The sequence below is a fragment of the Crocodylus siamensis genome, chromosome 4, assembly GCF_052110815.1.
Source record: "Crocodylus siamensis isolate JL-2025a chromosome 4, ASM5211081v1, whole genome shotgun sequence".
Classification (NCBI taxonomy): domain Eukaryota; kingdom Metazoa; phylum Chordata; order Crocodylia; family Crocodylidae; genus Crocodylus; species Crocodylus siamensis.
The window spans coordinates 111375832-111399097 of record NC_143398.1 but is presented as its reverse complement, the minus strand read 5'-3'; the positions used below and the strand labels follow the sequence as shown (position 1 = coordinate 111399097).

At 41.5% G+C, this 23266-nt stretch overlaps 1 protein-coding gene across 8 annotated transcripts in view; it reads right to left on the bottom strand.

The window, feature by feature from the left end:
• CAPRIN2 (caprin family member 2) overlaps positions 1-23266 on the bottom strand; it is a 65126-nt gene that overhangs the window by 18824 nt on the left and 23036 nt on the right. For 5 of the 8 annotated variants that reach the window (XM_090043357.1, XM_090043360.1, XM_090043356.1 and 2 more), the window contains exons 9-17: positions 21525-22580; positions 20154-20267; positions 14974-15105; positions 14640-14727; positions 12908-12963; positions 10954-11064; positions 7884-7997; positions 6962-7114; positions 2527-2710 (exon numbers count right to left, since the gene is read on the bottom strand). In XM_090043357.1, the coding sequence (XP_089899483.1) occupies positions 2527-2710; positions 6962-7114; positions 7884-7997; positions 10954-11064; positions 12908-12963; positions 14640-14727; positions 14974-15105; positions 20154-20267; positions 21525-22580 (2008 nt within the window). The remainder of the gene's footprint in view (positions 1-2526; positions 2711-6961; positions 7115-7883; positions 7998-10953; positions 11065-12907; positions 12964-14639; positions 14728-14973; positions 15106-20153; positions 20268-21524; positions 22581-23266) is intronic. The other 3 variants (XM_090043361.1, XM_090043364.1, XM_090043363.1) reach the window with 2 other exon arrangements.

The window sequence follows — 23266 nt, the reverse complement described above, 5'->3', positions numbered from 1 at the left end:
TCATCAGTGGCAGGTCCTGTCAGACCAACTTGGTGGCCTTCTATGATCACATTACCAGATCATTAGATGGAGGGGTAGCAGTGGACATCATCTTCCTGGACTTCCGGAAGGCTTTCGACACTGTCTCTCACCCCGTTCTCATCAAGAAACTGGGGGACTGTGGTGTCCATGCCCACACAGTCAACTGGGTCACCAACTGGCTGGAGGGCTGCACCCAGAGGGTGGTAGTGGATGGGTCCTTCTCAACCTGGAAGTATGTGGGCAGTGGAGTTCCGCAGGGCTTGGTCCTCAGGCCCGCACTGTTGAACATCTTCATCAGCGATTTAGATGAGGGGGTAAAAAGCACCCTGTTCAAATTTGCTGATGACACTAAGATGTGGGCACACTAGAGGGAAGCATCAGGCTACAAATCAGACCTGGACAGGTTACAAAGGTGGGTGGATGTGAATAGGATGGGATTCAACACAGACAAGTGCAAGGTGATGCACTTGGGGAGGAACAACCAGCACCATACCTACAGGTTGGGGAACTCCCCTCTTGTCAGCACGGAGGCAGAAAAGGATCTTGGAGTCATAATTGACTCCAAGATGAACATGGGCCAGCAGTGTGGGGAGGCAGTCAAGAAGGCCAACTGTACCTTGTCATGCATCCACAGATGCATCTCAAGCAGGTCCAAAGAGGTGATCCTCCCCCTCTATGCGGCACTGGTCAGGCTGCAGTTAAGGTACTGTGTCCAGGTCTGGGCGCCGAACTTCAAGAGGGATGGCGACAGCATGGAGAGGGTCCAGAGGAGGGCCACTCACATGATCAGGGGACAGCAGGGCAGGCCCTATGAGGAGAGGCTAGGGGACCTGAACCTGTTCAGCCTCCAAAAAGAGAAGGCTGAGGGGGGACCTAGTGACATGTTATAAACTAGTCAGGGGGGAAAATCAGCAGGCATTGGGGGAGTCACTATTTTCCCATGCACTGCCAGGAGTAACCAGGAACAACAGTCACAAGCTGGTAGAGGGCAAGCTGGTAGGTTTAGGCTAGATATCAGGAAGCGCTGCTTCATGGTCAGGGCAGCTAGGATCTGGAACCAACTCCCAAGAGAGGTGGTGCTGGCTCCTACCCTAGGGGTGTTTTAAGAGGAGGTTGGATGAACATCTTGCTGGGGTCGTTTGACCCCAATATTATTTCCTGCCATGGCAGGGGGTCAGACTAGGTGATCTACTCAGGTCCCTTCCGACCCTAGAAGCTATGAAACTATATATAATACTAATTATGCATGATATTAGTCCAAAGCCAAAAAGCTCACGATTCATCAGGCAGCTGATTGGGCTGGAACATGACAGTCCACAGCATTTCAAGCCACAGTAACACCACAGCTCAGCACTTCAGTATGCATGTACCCTAGGATACTCCCCCAAAAGGAACCATGTGCTAATTATCTCCCCATTCATGACAACACCTGGTTCCAGTCACAAGACCTGTGATCCTCCAACAGTATGTGCAGATGAGGTACAGGGCAACCCAGTCCAGTTTTACCTCATGGAGGGTGGGGACACTAATCATATGCACCACACAGAGAGGAGACACCAAGGATACTGGGCGAATTTTTTGGGGCCCCCTTTGGTGATGTTTGCCAGATATTTAAGGCTGGTGAAGAAACAGGAATCACTGGAAATGGGAAAGAAAAGTGCAGCTTAACTGTGGGAGTGAAAAAGAAATCAAAGTGTGCGCAATGTAGTGGCTCACTATGACTTGAAGAGTCAGTGCCAAGGGGGACTGCATGCAATGGGTACTACTACAGTTTATTCAGATGGGCTGCACTAACTTATTTGCGGTAGGTTCCGCATCAGTATGTTTATCCCATACAGGCCCTGCGTTTTATAGTCATGATCTGTGTTGGCTGCATTTAAATCAACTTCACAGTTGGTTTCCACTGCTGAGCACATGCTGTTTTTGGTTGGAGTTTAATGACCAACAGTGTAGCTAATTAGGTTTCTTTGTATGTCGATACAAGACAACTAAGCATTTCTCCTCTCCTCCTATACTGACTGGGGGAACCTCCTCTTATACTTGAGTAAATATGGTAGCTCATCATTTACAAAACACCTTTTAATAACTTGAAGTGCAGTTTTACTGTGAAGAGACTGCAGAGTTACAGCTGCTTGCTCCTGCTTTTACTCAAGCCAGTTTGTTCAACTTAAAAAAAAAAAAACCCACAGTAAAAAAGGCTTAGACTACTAGCTCTCGCTGGGTATAAAAACCAAGTCACGCTCTTCACAAAAATTACGAGAGCTGGAGCTTTTAATTGCACTCATGTGTATAATTAATAGCATGAAGATTCAGATTTATTTGCTCATTTTACTCCATTCAAGGACACAATGGATAAAATTACTACAAAGCAGTAAAAAAGATTTTCCATTAGCTACTCAATACACCCATGGAAAGAAGTCAGCTGATTAGCAGATCAGTTTGACACTCCCTCTGCAACCTAAAGTGACACTAAAAATATAGCCATATACAAGCAGTTCTCCTTACCTGTTGGCAAAGTTTCTTGTGAAACTGAGTTTTGCTCTGTAGTATGAGTAGACTGTAACTGGCATTGAGGAGGAGTTTGTGTACTTGCTGTAGAAAAACTCTGGTTATAACCTGCAGAGTATGAAGAGTCTTCTTTTATTTCCTGCTCTTTACGTGGAGGCAGAGGTGCATTCACTTTAAATACCTGGAAAAAATGCAACATGTTAGCAAAATATTGAAGAGACTATTGTTTACATGGATTACAGAAAGACTCCAGCCAGGTGCACTAGGGTTCTGCACTAATGTGTCAAAAGCTAGCACAGGGAGCACCTAAAGTGCACAGATTAGGAGAGAGAAACAAGTACTCTTAGATTTACAGAGTGGACACTGACTTCTGACTGAAGTCACTTAGCACAACCTGGAATTTAGCTCAGATTTCTGGACTCCTGGTTCATGGGAGCATCTTCCCTCTTCCATCCTACTTTAAAAAACAGATTATTCCCAGAAATACTTGACCAAAGTGTTCTGTATACTTATTCTGGCCAATAAAAGCACAGCACAACTTCAGGTAACAGCTTGACTACTGGGATCCCAGCAGCATCCTGGATTAAAGAATTTACTTGGGAGTCCTAAACACATGAATCTTTCAGGCCTTTACCACCACAAGCATGTTCTAACCAGACCAGCCACTTCTAGAAAAAGCACAGCATAAGTGGGTAGTACTTCCAGGATTGCTACCAACACATGCTGAGGCTTGGTGCTATTGCTGTTAAAGCCCCTTGCAACAGTTTTTAGCATTATCCTAAAAAATGCCACAGGTGCTGCATTCAGCAAGTCAAGCTGCTCAACTGGTTACACCAAACTAAGAAACCACCTTCAATTCTACCCTCTGAGTAGCTGCATGCCAGGTATGTATTCACAATATTAAGTGTTGAAAACTATTTGGTTTGCCAAAAGGAAAACCAATGCGCTTTGTGTATAGAAGGCAAGCCATATACTTCATATAGAAAACAAAACCTTTTGTCATCCATATGAAGTTGTCTTTTTTTTGGTATCAAAGCACGTAGGCCAAATTTCAGGATGGGAAAGGCTGAAAGCAAGAACAAAAAAAAGTCACAACGCAAGTGAGCTGTACAACAATTCTGAGAAGAACTAGTCAAGGACATTCTACTATAGACAACTGGAGGCAAAAAAGCTTGGGTAGAAGTACCCGACTGTAAAACCTAGGCCCAGATCACCGATGCATGGTTAGCATTTGATACTTGACTTCAAACTTCAGAAATGTGTGCTCAAGCTAGTTTTCAGTTCACCATGACCATTTCAGGGCAATTCTGGCATCTCTGACAAATTTCACAGAATACTACTAAAATTCTTGTCTCAAGGATTGTAGTCCTAATTTTTCTGCACTTCTCTCCTGCATTAATTACTCATCATCTATTTGAATACAAAGAGAACCATCATATATTACACAACTAGTAAGTGGTCCTTTGAAATTTTTCTGCTTATAGTACAAGAAGTTGCCATCCTGCTATTCAACTTTCTAAAAAGCAAGCATCAGATTTGGGAGTCTCTACCAAGTGTGATTTGCACTTACTCACATCATTCAGAAATTTTGAGCATACCCCAGTCAGGGAGGAAGGCCAGAATCTCTTCTACCCTTTGGACTGGCCCCTTCAGCAATCTAACCATAAAGAAAAAAAAAGTGCTTTGTATAGAAGGGCAATGTGTAAGTATTGTTGCTAGACAGACCATGACAGAACCAAGTGAAAGTTCAAGTTTAAGAGTGGTATAACCCAATAAATGTTGAAACTAGTACTACACAGGAAAAACTGCCAATCTAAAAAACTACACAAATAAAAAGCCTCTTCCACTTTGTTTTAAGTTTATTTGAGGCTTTCCTGATTTGGAGCAGAAGGTTTTGAATGTTTTAGATTAAGATATTTCAAAGGACTGACAGCTCCCAGGCTGCTAGAGGCAATGATGAAATAAAATTTGGGTGTAGGATCTAGCCAGTTTGGAAGACAGACAAGCAGAGTGACAGAACTATTAAAACTCAATAAGATTGAAATACCTGAAGTACCTGACCCATCCCAGGACTACCATGACTAAGCATCTTACCAAGTTTCCTCAGAACTTATGGGGATTAAAGATGAACAGTTATTAGTCCTTTAAAGGATAAGACACATCTACTGGAAAGAAGCAGTTTGTATTTGTTCCATTACTCTACTTTTGAAATATACTGCGAACACCAGGCCCTTGACTGAACACTTGCTTACAGACTAAAGACCCACAGGCAGCATGCAGAGCTGAAAGCTATGGCACCATGGACTGAATCCCACCAGCAGGCCATACTTTTGACACTGTTAATATGAAATCCTGACTTGAAAAAGTAGTAAAGAGATGGTTACCAAAGGATGAAGAAAGTGAGTCTTAAGCAGCTGTCAGGATTAAAACTGGACTCAAAATACAATACTAAAGCCAAATACAATACTACAATTTTATTGTATTAAGTGGCTCCAAAGACCCGAGGCTGACAGTAATATAAAACAAGCAAGGAAACAATGCAAAGGAAAACTTCTCTTGGGAGTGCTCCTGTCAGACAAAGAGAACAGATACCTTAGCATTCTTCAGTGAAGAAAGGACCTCACCCATTGTAGAATTAGTGTTCACCACCCTCACCAATAAAAGGCCCCAGCTGTGGCCTGGACCTCCCAAGCACTAGGGCCAGCAAGCTTCAAGTCATAAAGGTAGCCTTGTATGCAACACTGTCAGATAAACTTAGAGCTGATGGGATGTTTAGAGAGACCCCTATGGAAGTGGTAAGAAGAAAAATCAAAGACCTGATCAAGCCTATAGCAGAATCAAAGCAGCCATTAATGAAAGGTATTTGAGAAATGTCACTTCACTGGCAAGAAGAACAAGTCCCCTCCACTTATACAAACATTCCTCCTTAAATCACTTGTCTTTCAAGGTTTAGAAGTGCCTCAAAGACTTGTCCAGGCTAGTCTATATTATTTTTGAAAAAAAAAAAAAAAGGAGATCCTAACCTAGGATGAACAGAAGATGCAGGCCTGCAATAACTTGGTTGCACATCCCAAAACAGCTGAGCTGAAGCTGATAAGGAAGCTGTATCATGGGGTACTGGACTACATTCAAGAAAGGGTTTCTTAAGGTGAGTAGTCAGACATGATGAAGAAAAGTTTTGCGTTTGAAAGTTTGTTTAACTATCCCAACTATGCAATTGGTCCAATAAAAAGATTAAGCCCTAAGAAATCTGTGCTCTCTTTTTTTTTTTTTTTACGTATATTTTTTTCGTCCTGTCCCTGGGGCAGGGGGATGGGCTCAAAGATCTTCTGAGGTCCCTTCCAGCCCTAATGTCTATGAAATCTATGAACCCCAGGTAGTTCCTTACTAGTAAAGTTCTCTCAAGGCTCCCTCCATAGGGTACCACAATAGAAATCTGCTAGAAATATCATTTTAGGAGGGCTGCTCTAATTTGGGGGGGGGGGGGGGGGGGGGGGGGGAAGAGGGTTCCATCTTGTTGTCACAGAAGTAAAAGGAAAATCAGAATATTTCTCTCTACTTCTGGATAAAAGGTAGGACAACAAAGGCAGCTCAATGAGTCTTTTGGGAGGTACACACTTAATCTCATACACACTGTGAGCATATATATCCAACTTCTGTTCTAGATAATCATTTAAGTACAGTTTTCATTGATTCCCAGGTTTTCCATTCCCTTTACATGGCTTCATTGCCACACTCCTGCAGCAACAAAAATCAGTCAGCTGGATTCCCACCTGGTGGAAACTAGGACTAAAAACCGCTTCATTTCAGGTATGGCAAATAGAGCACAAAGAAATAACCCCTCTGGGTTGGCCAGGAATTCAAGGTGCTTGTGTTAGAAAAAATCAGATTAGCTGTGAAACAGTTATTAGGAAACTTTAAGCCACTAAAGCATGCAATAAAATAGAAATCAGCATAAGCCAAGATGCACTAGTGTGCAATTTTGATCCCATATAGCAATTGCAGAACAGCTTCTCAGCTCAGGAGATGGGTTACTCAAACAGGGTTGACCAGCCTGTGGCACAGGTACCACAAGTGGCAAAGGCAGCCTTTGTACACAGCATACAGCTGATTCTGGAGGGGGCAAAGAGAGTAGCACAAGGGGAACAGCCAAAAGAAGTCTGAACATCAGATCAGTTAGGGAAAGGGAACTGAAGTGGCACTTGGGCAGGGTGTGGGGACAGTTTCTGACATGCCTACCAAAAACGGTTGCCCCCACCACTCCAAAATCAGCAGTTCTTTTCTGGCATTAAAGAGATCAACTTTAATGCATGTAATCAGTTTCTGTAGCCAGGATAGCTGATTTCATAGTTTTAAAAGGCTGAAGTAACAATCTATAGTTAAGACTAGTCATGAATGATTTTTCCATTTAGCTTTAGAATTACACACTTACAGTCTGCATAGCTTGAAATGGAGCTGCAGTTATTGTAACAGAACTGCTGCTTGCAGGAGGAGACTGAAAGGTTTGCCCCTGTGGTACTGGTGACATGGAGGTGCTTGATGTAGGCAATGGTGACTGCGACTCACTTGACAGAGGAATAGTTGCCTGAGAGACAAATATGAAATGGAGAGGTCACTTGATAGTTATCAGGCGGTAACAGAAGCAGTTAATTTGCTGTAAAGCCTAGACTGTCAGAAGTCAGCAGTTTCTGCAGGATGACATTTGGACATAGCAAAGCAACAAAATAGCTTTTGCTTACAATTTCAAATCTTGCTGTGCATCCTCAGCAATCAGTACTTCTATTGCAGTCTCTGCCGACTAAGCAAAAGTACATCTATGGACTACTAGGCATACACCACCTATTGTAATAATTTCATAGTAAAGCAGCGAAAAAGTTTTGCCACAACTGAAACTTCACACTGATATTGTTTCTCAGAGTTCCAAGTATGCCATAAGCTGGGGGGAAAGGGTTCCTTAATCTAAAGTGGCTATCTGTAAAGTAAATTCTACTCCTACCCGAGAGGTGCACCTCTCAAGTGGTCTGCATTACAGCATAGATTAATGATAGCCCACTTAAGCCTTGGTATTTGTGGCTACAAGATCTTTAAGCCTTGTTTTCGTCAATTCAGCACTAAAAAAAAAAAAAAGTTAGAAGAATGGTTAGCAATACTATTAATACAGAGGCAGGTAGAACATGAGTCCAATGAAGTTGAGGGTTTGCAGCTATTAGAAAGGCATTATAGCAGCCAACTATAATATATTTAGCTTACAGAATAATTTAGACATTATGCAGTGTTATTTATTGATGCTACCCAAATTATTCTAACTACTGTAATCTTAATGAAGTACATCCGTTTCTCGTGTTTTAGTTTACCTGCGTAATTTCAATTTTTTGGGGAATCAGTGGCTCAGAGACGCGTGAACTTGTCTGATACAGTGGCTGAGGTGAAGTATATTTCTCAGTCTCTTGAGAAAGGGGTACCGATGCCTGAAGAAGTAGAAGAGCCAGTTAATATTAAATTCTGTTACTGAACAAATGCTGCAAAGAACAGTGAAGTTTAGCTTGGAAAAAAGAGTTAGGATGCTGTTAGGGATCAATGGTAAGCAAGTCAGGCTTTGTTCCATCTACATCCAAGCAGATTTTGTAGGTACAAAAGACAGCCCCTTCCATAAGATGACAAACTGGGAGCTATAAAATTTTAGCAGGGGATTTGTTTGGGATGTTTCATTGCCAGTATAATCCTTAGAACAGTGCTCTCCAAATTTTTGATCACGCACCCCTACCAGTAAAAAAAATTTTGAGCTCACACCCCCAATATATGTACATTTATATAAATATAAACAGAAGTTCTAACATTTTCTTCCCACACCCCAATGGATAGTCTTGCACCCCGCTTTGGAGACCACTGCCTTGGAACACAGAACCACAGACTGGATTTGTTTGGAAAATTTTAGTCAAGATTGACTACAACTAGATTTCAGGTCTTAAGACTTTCCAGCCTTTTGACAAGCTGCAACACTGTCATACTGTGGAGCACAGACTTGCCTTGATGTTAGATTGTGATTTTTCACTGCGTCAAGTCTTTGGAAGTAATTTTACTCAAGTTACTTGACTACAGTAGCTAAAATCTGGTAGTAACATCCTTACTGCTCTCAGACAGCACTTTAGATTGGTGCAAGTAGTTTCATCCTGGTCTTGGACAATTGCCTGTTCCCACCCTGCTATTCTGGATCAGAATAAGGCTAGGCACCCAAAACTATTTTTTCTCCATGCCATCACTAGCATCCCTACTGGTATCTAGGTAAAGCAGAAGCAGCAAAGCTTGTTTGAAAACAATAAGAGGACAATAGCTGAATCACACAATAAGCAGCCTTAGATCATAAGTATTCCTTACTTTGTAATCTTAAGCAATTACAATGAAGACATTAGAACCATACGACAACTTGGGAGTATATGTAAACAAAGCAAAAAACTACTCGTCTTCTCTTACGCTGAAAGGTTGAAATGTCTGTAGTTTTACGTATGCACAAAGCTATGAATACACCAAGATCAGGAACAAGGTAGTCTAGATAAAGTGGGGGGCCAAACTTTTCAGCTGGTGTGCCACAAAGTTGGCCCAGCACCCTTGAAGTGCCACTCAAAACTTTTCCCTGCACAGTGGGCTGGTTTCTGCTCCCTACCCTATCCCATTCATCTGCTCTGCTGTGTGCCACACAGGCTGCCTATACCACTTGCAGCACATATACTACTGGGGTAATCACCTATGACCTACACCATTAGGACCGGGGGGGGGGGGGGGGGGGCGTGGAATAAAGGCCCAGTATTTTAAGAGCTCCCAACTTGAGATTGTAGCTTAGCAATGAGTGAATAATCATTCTAGTACTGTATATTTAAGTCATGCATTGTTCCCAATCAAATCATTCAGTTACTGTACTATGATTAATCTGTTATAGCTACTCCCATCAAACCAAGTGCTCAACAGCATAACAAAAAAGGACTTACTTTTTATAACATGTTATTGAGCAAGCAATTTCTAAGATGAGCTATTAAGATGGTACCATCTGCAGAAATCTGAACTGAAAACAGTATACCAACACCTACGACCAATGAGCACATGGCCACAAGAAGTTAAGAGAATTTAACTCCCTGCGTAATATTTCATCTTTTACCCAAGCAGTGCCAAGGATACACACTGCAGGCTGAATCCATCCTGCCCACATAGGCTCCATGCAGCACAAAGCTGAGGTATCCGGCTCAGCCTGCACACAGCACAGGAGTTAGTGTGGATGCTGCATGCAAGACCAGTATGGTGCATGCGCTGCAAGTGGTGCCTGCCCCAGGAAGCCCTGAACACTTAATCTGGGGCCAGTCCAGATCAGAGCAAGAGTCTAGTTGCAGAGGCTGGATCCAGCATACAGGGCTTGTCTGGCATGGGCACCACATGCCCCTTGCACCCTGACCCTGCTGGGACTAGCACACACTGCACATGGCATGTGGGGCTGGAGTCTGGGCATGCAGCACCGGTCACCACATGAAGTGCATACCCCAGACAGGCCTTGTGCACTGGATCCAGGCCTGGTCCAGGTGAGCTGGACCTACAGACCAGCCCTGCATGCCAGATCCAGTAAGCAGGGCTGGTCCAGCACAGGTTCTGCATGCATAATAGCACAAGCCCCAGACTGGCCCCATGCACAGGGTCAGGGCCAAAACATGCTGCGTGAGTAGAGACTGGTGTAAGCATGCTGCAAGCAGCATACAGGGTGGTACACAGTGCAAGCTGCATGTCATGTGTACACTGGACCAGGCCTGTAGGTTCAAACTGGAATGTGGGGCCAGTCTGTAAGCCCAACCTGGCCTGCAGACTGTCCCCACAGGGCCAGATGAGTTAATGCCACTTTTAGCCAAAGCAAAAAAAGAAGGAATTCTTTGGAGTTCCCCCTATACTTTCACTAATCATTAAGCAGATAACTGACAATTTCTCCAAACAGCAGAAAACGTAATAACTGAATATAATTAACTAATGAACAATTTCTATAACCATATGTAACAAACTGGGAGAAGGCTGGAACACACCACAATATTTCTAGGTTTTAAAAAGTCTCTTGGGGTTGCTTCCCTTTTAGTATTGTGGAGTGCTTGTACAGTAACAGTTTAGTTGAATGCAAACTTCCTTACAGCCCACTGAGGTAAGTAATGGGCTACCAGGTCTCTGCTTTACCAAGGAGGCCTGGATCATTAGATCCATCTTGCTAAATGAAAAACTCAGCAGAAAAAAGGAAATGCCAGCATGTCAAACAAGTCTTTTCCTTAGTTAAAAAGCAGCTTGCTGCAAACTGTTTAGAGGAGGCCCCTCCAGAAAAGACTGCTACCACATGGTACCCTCATAACCAAGAGAACTGCAAAGAAAAAGAAATAAGAAGCTTAGTTTGTGTGTTTTTTTTACCTGGGTTGTCTGTGGCATCACTAGATCTTCTGTTTCAGAGCCAGACAGAGTCTGATCAGCTGATGCTAAGGAAGTATTTGAACCATGAAGAGTTATGGGAGAAGCAGCAGTCTGAAAGAAAAGGAACTAAAGCTTACTCATATTTAGTAGTTTTTGGAAGATGTACTGGCATCTTAGACTACTGCCTAATAAACTACTAATTAAAAACCATTTAGTAGTTTTTGGAAGGTCTACTGGTTTCACTTCGCTATTCATTTTATGCATTTACAAGTGGGCAAAAACTACAAACCACAGGCATGAAACGGGTGTTCACAGTTATGTCTGCCTGAAGACCATCACATTCTCTTTGTAATTAGATATAGGTAAAATACTTGCCCATCAGTTTTAGTTTTTTGAAAATGGGGCACCTAGAGAGACAAAGAGACCTCATTGTTCTTGGATTTACTTTAAATGAGGCAAGAAATTCTAAAATTAGAACAGTCCTTTAAAGTGGCAGGTCCTGAACATACCTAAGATTTTCTTCCTTAAAAGACACTAGGATGTCTGTATATTCAACAGATGCATCTCAAGCAGGTTCAAGGAGGTGATCCTCCCCCTCTATGCGGCACTGGTCAGGCCACAGCTGGAGTACTGAGTCCAGTTCTCAGTGCCACACTTCAAGAGGGATGTGGACAACATGGAGGGTCCAGAGGAGGGCCACTCGCATGATCAGGGGGCAGCAGGGAAGGCCCTATGAGGAGAGGCTACAGGACCTGAACCTGTTCAGCCTCCACAAGACAAGGCAGGAGAGTGGGGGTGGGGGGTGGAATCTAGTGGCCTGTTACAAACTAGTTAGAGGGGACCAGCAGGCACTGGGGGAGTCCCTGTTCCCCCTGAGCACTACCACGAGTGGCTAGAAATAACAGTCACAAGCTGGCACAGGGTAGATTCAGATTAGGTATCAGGAGGCGCTACTTCACAGTCAGGGCCGCTAGGATCTGGAACCAACTTTCAAGCGAAGTAGTGCTGGCTCCTACCCTAGGCGTCTTTAAAAGACAAGGCTAGACAAACACCTTGCTGGGGTCGTTTGACCCCAGTACTCTTTCTTGCCATGGCAGGGGGTCAGACTTAATGATCTGCTCAGGTCCCTTCTGACCCTACCAGCTATGAAACTATGAAACACTGTAGGCAGTCATGCTCATTGCATCTCTAGACCAGTGGTCTCCAAAGTGGGGTGTGCAAGATGATCCACTGGGGTGCAGGAAGACAATATTAGAACTTCTATTTATATTCATCTTGTATCTAAAAAATAAGAAAGAAATTAAGCTTTACTAATATTTAATATACGGATTGACACTGGCGCCCTCACTTGGTCCACATGTCAGACGGTCACATGTCACATATGGTACGCAAGGTATCCTGAGGGAAAAAGTGGGAGTTCTACAACGCAGAGGGGTTGACAGTGGTTCCCTCAGTGGCACCCCAATATATATATGCATATATTGGGGGTGCGTGCTCAAATTTTTTTTTACTGATAGGAGTGCGCAATCAAAAGTTTGGAGACCACTGCTCTAGACTATTGGCAATTTAAACTGACCAAATCTTTGCTTCTGTGTAGATTAACACAGTTGGACAAGCTGGCTCAGGACTTAATTTATTAATACTTCTGCTACCATACTTCAAAAGTAAGAGGTCATATGCAAGCTTGCCAACTTGCAATTTTTACTTACCTAATCTGATAAATAAAAGACTAAAGACAATTTATAGTGTTTTCATTTACAGGGTCTTAAGTACATGCATTATACAACTAGTACAGGCTCTGTAAAGCAAACCTCCTACAAATTCTAGAATGCTTTAAAAGTTTGTTCTCTCATAGAATTGCTTTGACAGACTTCAGCCAAGATTCTTTAGTTATTTCTGAAACCATGACAAGCAAGTTGCTACCCCCCTTCTACAGTTGAGTTTTTAAGTTTACCTGAAGCGGCTGTTGAAGAAAGTCATTTTGACTCAGCAGTTTTTGTTCTTTAGAAGCTATAGAAGAGAATAAAGAATAAAAGTAACATTTGCTTTAAGGTCAAAACAAAAACTGTATTAAATAGAAATCACTTATGTTGAAAATGTAAAGTAAGGCGTTTCAATATTGGCACTGCTCTTATTATATACAAGAAACATACTGCTTTTGAGTTAGTTACAATTACATTAAACCAGTCACATTTAGCAAGCAGTTACATGTAATAAAATTAAAGATAAATCAAAAAGGCTTTACAAAACACAAGCTCCCATATGAAAAACCCTGGTTCAATAAGAAGCTTGAAAGACCCAAGACATTTACTCAAATTCAGAAGTTAACTATAATAAACATTTTTGCTTCCAATGCTTGTCTCTAGAATGCTTCCAAGGTAGAAACACTCGAGAGAACTGGTCTTGAAAGAAATCTGATTATAGGTTAAGTCTGCATCAAGTTGTGGAAAACAGGAGTTCTGCTACTTGTATTGCTCGTTTTAAAAAGAACAAGCAGATATTTGATAGCCACCAAGGGCAAAATTGTTTGTACACAGATTAGGGTTTAATACTGTCACGAGATGGGGTCCCCAAGGCTGGCCATGATACCCCCCCTAGGGCTCTTGACTGTGCCAATCCTGCCCAATGGGCACCCTCTCTCACCTGCCACATTTTGTTGTATTATAATAAATGGGGAGGCTGCTCTCTAGTTTGTATTTTTGGGCACAGTCCTGATGGACCCCACTGAACCCTGTGGGTTTCCAAACCCCTTTTGGGTCCCACTCCAAAATGGATGCCTTTTGGGACACCCTCAGCCCTACGGGCTAGATGTATGGCTCCAAACCATCCCTTTACCATGCTTCAAGCCTCGCATACAGCATTCACACATTGTCCCTCACAAGGCCTTAGTTCACCTTGGCTTCTAGTCATCACTGGGCTCTCTGCAGCCCTGTCTCTCTCCCAGTACTCCCCTTGCCACCAAGGTTCCTTCATCTGAATACTGTGCCCACACTAGCACCCAGGTTCCCACACTGTAGTGGGCTCCCAATGAGGCCTCCTCCTTCCCCAAAAGCCTCAGCCCAATCCTGCGGTGTGTTATCAGACAGCAACCAAAATGAGCCCCTGGACTATAACAATGCAAGAAAGTTCAAGATGTGCTCTGCCCCATTAAAAAAAAAAAAAAAAAAAAAAAGTGCCAGGGAAGAAGTTTGATTAAGTGTCTAAAAGGCAAGGGTACCTGGTAAGCTCCTGGATTCCCATTAGCCCTAAAAATGCAGCATCTCTGGGCAATTCCTCTCTGGATGCTGGTAGGGAACTGCCTCACTAGTCCCAGCCCCTGGAGTTTGTGGTCAGGGCCCTGCCTCTTCTGGTCAGCTGACCAGCTGCAGGTGCAGGCTAAATTCCCTCCTTAGGCCTGCTGCCACAGTAACTTGCACCTGTGGGGTTCTTGCCCGACTGCTAGGGCTCTCTCCCTAGGCAGTTTAAGCCCTTAAAAGGAGCAGGCACCTTAGTGCCCTGCGACACTGATTAAAGTATTAGTAAACAACACTGGTAAGAATATGGAAGTGTGTGTGCGCGCGCGCGCATTTCTAACATTTGATTGGGAAGGTGTAGAGAATTATTACTATTATTAGAAGGACCCTAGTTTCTTCCATCTTCCTCAAGATAAAAATTTAAAAAGTGTTTCAGTTCAGAAAGTTACATACCTGCAGGACTACCTGCTGGAGAAACTGAAGGTGGCTGTGATGAAACAATGGCACTTGGTGAAGCTTTATCAAAATCCAGAATGGACTCCTTAAAAAAAAAAAAAAAAAAAAAAAAAAAAAAAAAAAACAAAAAAACAATCAAACAAACAAGCTAGCAGACAAAATTCAAACTGATTACATGGCAAGAGATAAATAAGCAAATCTGCACAGATTATAAAGGCCATTAGTTACTTTAAAAATTCCCATTCCATCATAATTCAAGCAGTTTTGTTGCTACAATGTTAGCATTACCACAAAAGGGAATCCAATGTTCCTACAGTAACGAAAGACATACCTGCATGAAGTTGTATGTTCCTTGTATCTGAGTCATCAGATCCTGCAGTTTTTCCCTTCTTAGTACTGGATCCTTTGGAAGAGTAGACGTAGAGCAAAATTCTGCAGCTGGCTGATGTACAGGTTTAGGCACCTAATGTGAAAAAGAGGATAAGACAAATACAACCCGATTCCAAAGCATATTTAAAGAATCAAATACTAGAAATTGAAAGACTGCTATGCTGTCTTTAGCATTTCCCAAAGTCAAGGTGAAAAGTGCAAACTGTCACTTTATTCATCAAGATCAGTTTACTGTTGTCATTTGATTAAATCTGGTGCCTTGAATTAGTTTCATCTTTACCTTATTCAGCTAAATGGAGTTCATACAACAGTGAAAACCATTATAAAACTAGCTCTAAAATTTGAGTGGTACTAACTAAAAGGCTTTCCAATACAAGTTAAAAAGGTTTTCAAGTGCCAAGACAGGTTAAAACCAAGCTGTGCAAGCCCTTAAGGTTCCCAAAGCATACTTCTTCCTAGATGAATTACAATTGAGCCAACATGTTCTGGTTTTTGGGAAGTGACATTCCAGATGTTTTCAAGAAATAATATCTATAAGAGTTGCAACCATGGTTACTCAGCATTAGATTTAAGAACTTGTCTGCTGAAGCTTGATACTGCAAAAGTATAGCACATCCTGCAAAAAAGGATGCATTATCACAAGTTCCTTGGAACTGGGCATACAATATTCAGCCTCTGAATGAGTCTCAGGTGTGTCATGTACTCCTACAACATCATGCCTCTTTCCTAAAGTGACAATTCTTCCTCAAAAATAAAGGAAAAAAAATTGAGAGAAGTAATCAGAAAGTCTTCCTGAAGATTCAGGGTATAGAACAGGTTACACAAGTAACCAAGAGCCCTGCTACTTGGAATTTTTAAAATTGAAAAGTTGAAGGAAACACTTATTAGCACAGATGTAGACAACTTAATGAACCTTTGAATAAAGGTATAATTGAAAAGATGTCAGAGAAATTGAGTAGGTCTTATGAGCTTGATCTCTTCTAGCCAGGGGACTGGATAAATGGAACAAGGGCCCCTAAATTTCCAGGTACACAAGTCATTAGGCTTTATCTCCATAACTTTAATAGCTCAACATACAAGTGCAAAACTTTGGAAAAATCAGCTACAAACCTTAAAGTTGCTTCATATTTTTTCCAAATGCAGAGAGTGTCTTGGAATACCCTTGTGAAGATGCATGCTTGCTTCTCCCCTCCCACCAACAAAGAGAAGTACTAGTTATTTATATAAGCAGAGGAAAATTGAGCAAAAAGTTTTATTGCATGATGCAATGCCAAAACTACATTGTTTTGTCTTTTTCTTTCTTTCTTTTTTTTTTTTTGGGGGGGGGGGGGAGTTAATAGAAATTCTTATTTCAACTTTTAACACATTTTGACAATGTAGTATCAATCTGTTCCTGTTGTATAAGATGACTTTCATTTGCCCAACTCAGGATCATCCAATCTGTATACACAGTTAATAAAGAGATTCGGCCACAGTAATCATGCTGGGGAGTTTTAATTTAGTAGTTATACTTATATGAAATGATGAACAGCTTTGGACTCCATGTGGACACAACTGAGGCATACATCATGACCAACCATACCCTATCATCATGCTAGCTCTGTTTCTTCCCAAACTCAGAGCCGTCCTTTGTGGGTTTCAACACCACCCATTGAACAGTTTAGATCACTAACCGTCTGCCTCATTTACTTAAGCCTGTTTCCCATTTATGAAGGAAGGAATTCTCTGACCAAAAGTATGCACACAGACAGAGAGGGAATCCTCTCCCCCAAGGTTATACAAGATGCAGGGTTTGAGGGCACAAAAAGGCTCAAGTAGTAGTGTATTTAGTATGGCATCTTGAGTTCTTTGCTAAGAAAAAGAGGTTATTTCTAGATGTTAGACAACTTTGCTTACTACAACTAGTGCAATGTTGCTATTCAAAGTCATAGATAAAGTCTCAAGTCCTTAAGGGTCAGTACATGAACATTAATTGATTTCCAGAAGTGCTGCACATCCAGAACTGGAGTCCAAGTTATTTGCAACAGAGAAGCTAAACATCTCAAATGACTTACAAGAGTCCTGATGAAAACTTTACATTGACTGAGGTGGCAAACAAGTTTTAGTCAACTCATCTCTCTAAAGTAATGCTGATGCAGAGGAGCTGGGCCAAACAGTAAGCAGAATGATTATTTGCATTCCGTATCGTGTTCCTTTGTTCCACAACTCTGAAGTTTTGAGAATAAGGCAGTTAGTTTGCCTCCCATCTTTTTGAAGAGGTTTACATATCCCGACAAAAGCTACAAGAGCTACATGAACTACAAGTTGTTGCAGTTTTAAGTAGAAAATCTGAAAAAGAACACCAAACAGTTTCAATGACTTTGTTCACTATTTCAGGACTCCAAAGTTCATAACAGTTGGAAAAAGCCAAATTTTGATAATAGCTGCTTTTAGCATCCAAAGGCAAACCGGGACAGGAAGAAGGGAATGAGGCAGTTAGTATAGAATTAAGTTGAAGTCAGGCAAAAGGCAGGGCAGATCTGCACCTTGCAGATTAAGTCAGAGATAAATAATACCAGATGTACAGCATGAGCTATACAGGTTAATCTTGTATCAAAATTTTACTCCCAGCATTTTAAGAACATTTATTGCACTACAGAATTGAACTGGAGATAAGGAAAGAATTATTTAAGTCTAGTTAAAGTTCCTGCATATTATATTAAAAACAGCTCATCTTTGCTTCCAGATTGTATATTCTGCCAGAGGACCACTTCCTATGAAACAGGATTCTTTGGTCTCAAGTCCCATACAGTTATGACAATTTTATTGTCAAATCAAATTGCAAGAGACATTGCAAGATTCTGTGTGGTTTGCACCTTAAGAAACAAGGTTATACGCACAATTCAGAACTGGATACCACTTTGACTTCTACTATAAAGTTTCAGAGACTATCCACTCACTGTATTCAAGCATATAAAAGATAATTCACTCCAAAAGGGGAAGTATGGCAGAAAGGTTTATAGGATCCTAAAGCACTCCAATTTGTCCATTTGCCACAAAACTAAACTAAGCCATGCATAGTCATTAGAGAAAAGTAACATGGTTAGTAAAAGCAAAAGTAGGACTCTAACTGTTCAGTGTATTCAAAAGTTCAGACTGTTACACATTGGTGGATACTTATGAACAGGCCTCAGCTTGTACAGATACCTCCTCATCTTTACAAGTTGTCTGAATAATTTAGTTTAAAACTTGAAAAAATGAAGACAGGGCACAAGGGTAATGTAGTTATGGTAACAGCATTCGACAGACATCCTCCTCAAGGCTACTAGGAACTCATACATTCTTTCAGGAGTTCACCGGAAGAATACAATGACCAGCAAACTTCTAGCTCTATACTCTAATTGGGCTGCTGCAAGCAGGACTTTCACTACAGGACCTCTGAAGATTTTCACTATAGAAACTATAGCTGTATATGGGCAGCTATGATATTTTTCTAAAAAGGAAGTTCAGATCTGAAACAAAGCCACTAATCCAAAAAAACATGAGGCCAAGCATTAAGACTCAGGAGGTCTCAAATTTAGATTTCCATTCTGAAAATACAGCCTGATCAGTTTGCAGCCCCAAACCTTAGCCTGAGCTTGCAAAAACATATAGTTTCCTCAATTCATCCTCTTGACTGGAAGGAGACCTCAAAAACAACTGGTAGAGACATCATATGAATAAATGCACAACAACAAAAAGAATTAAATCAAATAGCTTTTAAACTCCTTTAGTAACCCACTTTACAAAAAACGCATTAAAATTCACAGAACACATACCAGTAGCACTCAATAGTTGATATGAAATACAAAAGCCTATCACCTTTCCTTTTTTTTTTTTTTAAATTTCTACTAGAAGTTGATAGAAAAATACTTAAAAAAACCAAAAAAACAAAAAACAAACACACAACTCCCAGAGAAGTTTGATTTTGTTTTTAACAGCCATTTTGTAGGCTTAGTTTGCTGGGCAGTCATCTATAATAGTTAGAACCAACGTAATCTCAAGAGGCCCAAAGCTGAGCACAGATAATCTACCATCTTCCTTCAGGAAAGAGTTATTGAAGCACACTGGCAAAAGCACGCCAAATGGCTTGCACTGCAGGTTGCATGTTTCATCACCTCTCGCCATAGTAGAAAGGTTGCCTGGTTTTGAAAGCACATTAAATTTATCATCTTTTAAACAAATTGTTAGACATTACACTTCCAATGCACTGCTACTCATATTTCAATTATGGTTTACATACCCAAAGATTCCTTTCGTGGGAAAGCTTAATACTTTTTTGGTATATCAGTGTATATTTAGATACATTTGCATGCACTTTCAGACAAGATTAAGTGCCAACAGGATGAAATTTCATAGTTATAAAGTGCTACCAGAATGAGTACTGAAGTCTTGCATAACAGGAACCAAGAAGATGGAACAGTCTACAAACTAGACTATTCTGAAGACACTATATATACACACACACAATTTAACAACGTGCATGTAGAGCTACATAAAGTTACATGAAGCCTGAGGCACACAGTGTTGAAGTTCTGTAACACCCATGAGGAAAATATGATAGTAAATGCATCCTTCTACAAAGATGGTTCTGTAGAAGTGTGCAAAACTGGCAGGGATTCTAACCATTTTCTACTTTGTTTGCAACTAGATACCACTTCTGATAGTCTTGCTTTGAGGATCGACTAGTAGGTTCAGTCAGAAGTCAGAGGGGTTTTTTTGCCCACACCATGCAACAAACTTGGTACTAATGTTAAAAACAGTGGGTTGAGAATGGTACTGTCCACACAGTATTTTATAGTTCATATATAGTGATAGAAACTGAAGTTTAGAAAAAACTGTGCTGAGGACCGAGGTCTTTAAATAGCAATACTACAAAGCTAGAATAATTTCCCCTATAAAAGTTTGCTTTGAGGTGTCCAAAAAACCTTTGCTCCAAAAATTGGATGCGAGAAACTGTACCACATAGCTAAGTTACCCTAAGGAGGTCAATACTGTGCACAAGACTACAGCAAGGCACCCTAGTGCAGCAAATGGAATATATCAAATTGCTTTATACCAGCCATTTGGCTTATGTTAGTTTGAGTTGGCCAATTAGCACACCTGCACACTGCTTTGGAGACTCCTAGGCAGTTTACAACTTTCTCCGACAGAGACCTCCTTTTTTCTTACTGCATCAAAGCCTTGTCCATCACTTAATTCATCTGCTTTTCCATCCTATGGAAAATAAGAGGCCCATCTCATTAGAAAACAAATCTCAAAAATGCAAGTTTTAGAAATGAATCCAACACCAGAAATTCTAGTGTCTTTAAAAAGAGGCATAGTAATATTCAGATAGAGTACTTTGGACATTGCTATAGTGAACCTCATGCAGTTTGGTACTTAACTTGGAATGGTAGAAAATTTGCCACCACTATCACCACCAGTGCAAACAAGCAACACCCTCCCCCCATTCTATTTAGACATGCTAGTCAAGTGTTTCAAAAGTTATACCGGCCTTATTATATAAATAACCTTACTCCCATTTTTAGTCACCCGGTGTTTTACGTTACCCACTCGTTTTACTTCAAGTTCAGCTTTCTGTCTGCGTTCCCGTCTCTAGATACAAGAATTAACCACTCTGATGGTGAACCAGCTTTGACTGACAAGATCAATGTAAATTACATTTAACAAATATATAGAACAAGATGTGTTTTGAAGGAAGCTTAGAACAGAATGACACGGAGTTTCTGACAACCTCTGCATAAAGTAGAGCTACTGCAGCTGTTCTCCATTTTCTTCCAAGACTAGTTCAAACATAAATACCACTCCACATTCTTTTCTGAATGGTGTGCTTCAAGTGTCAACATTTTCCCATGGTATTAAAACCTGTTACTTTTGTACGTGGAGTAAAGCACAACACAAAAACTTGCCTGTCACTGGGTCCTGCAATGGCTTGCATTTTCTACGTCTCTAAAAATAAGCTATTGTTTAGCAGAATTGCCAAGACATTCCAGAAGAGCTTATAGCATATGAATTCATCCGGAAATGTACATTTAAAACAAAATTATAGCTAGTGCTGCTTGATCTAGAAGTTACATACCTACAGATACAAGGTTAAATCAAGCTTAAGTATAGTTAATATACAAGTAAACACAGACAACCCAAGAACCTGAACCATGCCCATTTTGTGGAACTACAATGCACATTTAGATTTTGCTCTTCCAAAGCTAACTGACTATTTTAAACTTAAGTGTATATCCTATGAGGCCAAGCAGCACCATTACTGTATTAAATACAAGAGGCAGAAAAGGCCATCTTGGAAATCTTCATGAATCTGAAAAGCCAATTCTGGCAGTTTAGTCAGACTTGTAATTCAAGCAAGAGTGACATGGAAATCTAAAGTGTAGAACTATACAATGCAGCTTACAAAGCTTCCAACTAACACATGATTTAGTCTGATATACTAGCATTAAAAGCTTAATGCCAACTCACTTCTTTGGGTTCCACATCAAACTTCTTTGGCACAACACACGCAGCTCCCAAGGACTTTGGAGGATTCTGTAACTGCTGTGATTCTTGTTGCTGTCGGTCAGTTTCCCAAGCCTTTGGAGGCTCTTGCTTCTGCCCCGACTCCTCCCTGTTATGTGGAGGAGCCCATGACTTTGGCAGCTCCTGCTTCTTCTGCTCTGGCACCTCTTTGGCACGTGGAGGAGCCCAGGGCTTTGATGACTCCTGCTTCTGCTCTGGCACCTCTCTGGCATGTGGAGGAACCCAAGGCTTTGGGAGCTCCTGCTTTTTCTGATCCGACTCCTCCCTGGCACGTGGAGCAGCCCAGGGCTTTGGCAGCTCCTGCTTTTTCTGCTCTGACTCCTCCTTGGGACATGGAGCAGCCCAAGGCTTTGGCGGCTCCTGCTTTTTCTGCTCTGGCTCCTCCTTGGCACATGGAGCAGCCCAAGGCTTTGGCGGCTCCTGCTTTTTCTGCTCTGGCTCCTCCTTGGCACGTAGAGAAGCCCAAGGCTTTGAGGGTTCTTGCTTCAGCTCTGGTGACTCCCTGGTTTGGGATCCCCAAGGTTTTGGCAATTCCTGCTTTTGCTCTGGCCCTTCTTTAACTTTTGTTACCCAAGCCTTAGGAGGTTCTTGTTTCTTCTGTTCCTGTTCTTCCCTAGCCTTTGCTACCCAAAGTTTGGGAAGTTCCTGTTTCTTCTGTTCCTGCTGTTCCCTAACTCTTGCTACCCATGGTTTAGATGAATCCTGCTCCGCCCTAGCATGCGTTACCCAAGGCTTTGGAGTCTCCTGCTGCTTCTGTTTTTCTTCTTCTTCCCTAACACAGGTTTCCCAGGACTTTGAAGGTTTCTCTTCCTCCACGACACGAGATTCCCAAGGTTTTAAAGATTCCCGATTCTGTTCCTGCTCCTCTATGTCAAGCAGCATTTCCCAGGATTTTGGAGGTTCCTTCTTTCTAGCATACTCTGCTTCCCGGGGTTTGGATTCTTCCGCCTTCTTCTTGATAGAGCATTCTGCTTCAGGCAAATAGCGCCTGTTGAGAAACTATATAGACCAAACAAACTTAATGCCTCCCAGGAAAAACATTTTGCTACTACAGTTCAGGTCAATTTGCAAGTTAGGTCACTCAAGCAGAAATAAAATACGTCCTGACCAAAGCAAAGAACCTATGCAGGTACTTTACATCTACCTCTGTTATCCTCCAACTAAAAAGCCAGTGTTCTATCTTATAAAAATATGGTCACTGAATAGTTCCTCTCCTGAGAAAGTTGCAGGAGTGTGCCACAACAGAAATGGAAATAAAAAGCCACAAAACCATCTAGAAGCACAGCATGCCTAAAATGAGTAACCATGTAATCTTATATTAGCCACAATTATCATGTACAGTTTTTATGATTTCTGCAGGAAATAACCTGATGCCTTTACTATTTTGGGAACTATTAATACAATTTCCTTTAAGTGAGAAAGGAAAGTATTGGATTTCTTTGTTGCTTCTTTGAACTTAGGAAAAATAGTAGGCAAGCATAGATAGCTCTTCCTGTTCTTCTCAGGAGTTTTAAACCTAGCAAGTAACCAGATGGACTACAGTTGAACATTCAGAACAAGATTCCAATAAAATTAGTGCTTAAGCATGAGCTAGGATTTAAAATAAACCCCCAAGCAACATTCAGATTTGAGATTTCTAGGCCACTGCAAGCAGACAGTAGTGAAAAAATCTCTTTACTTCCAGA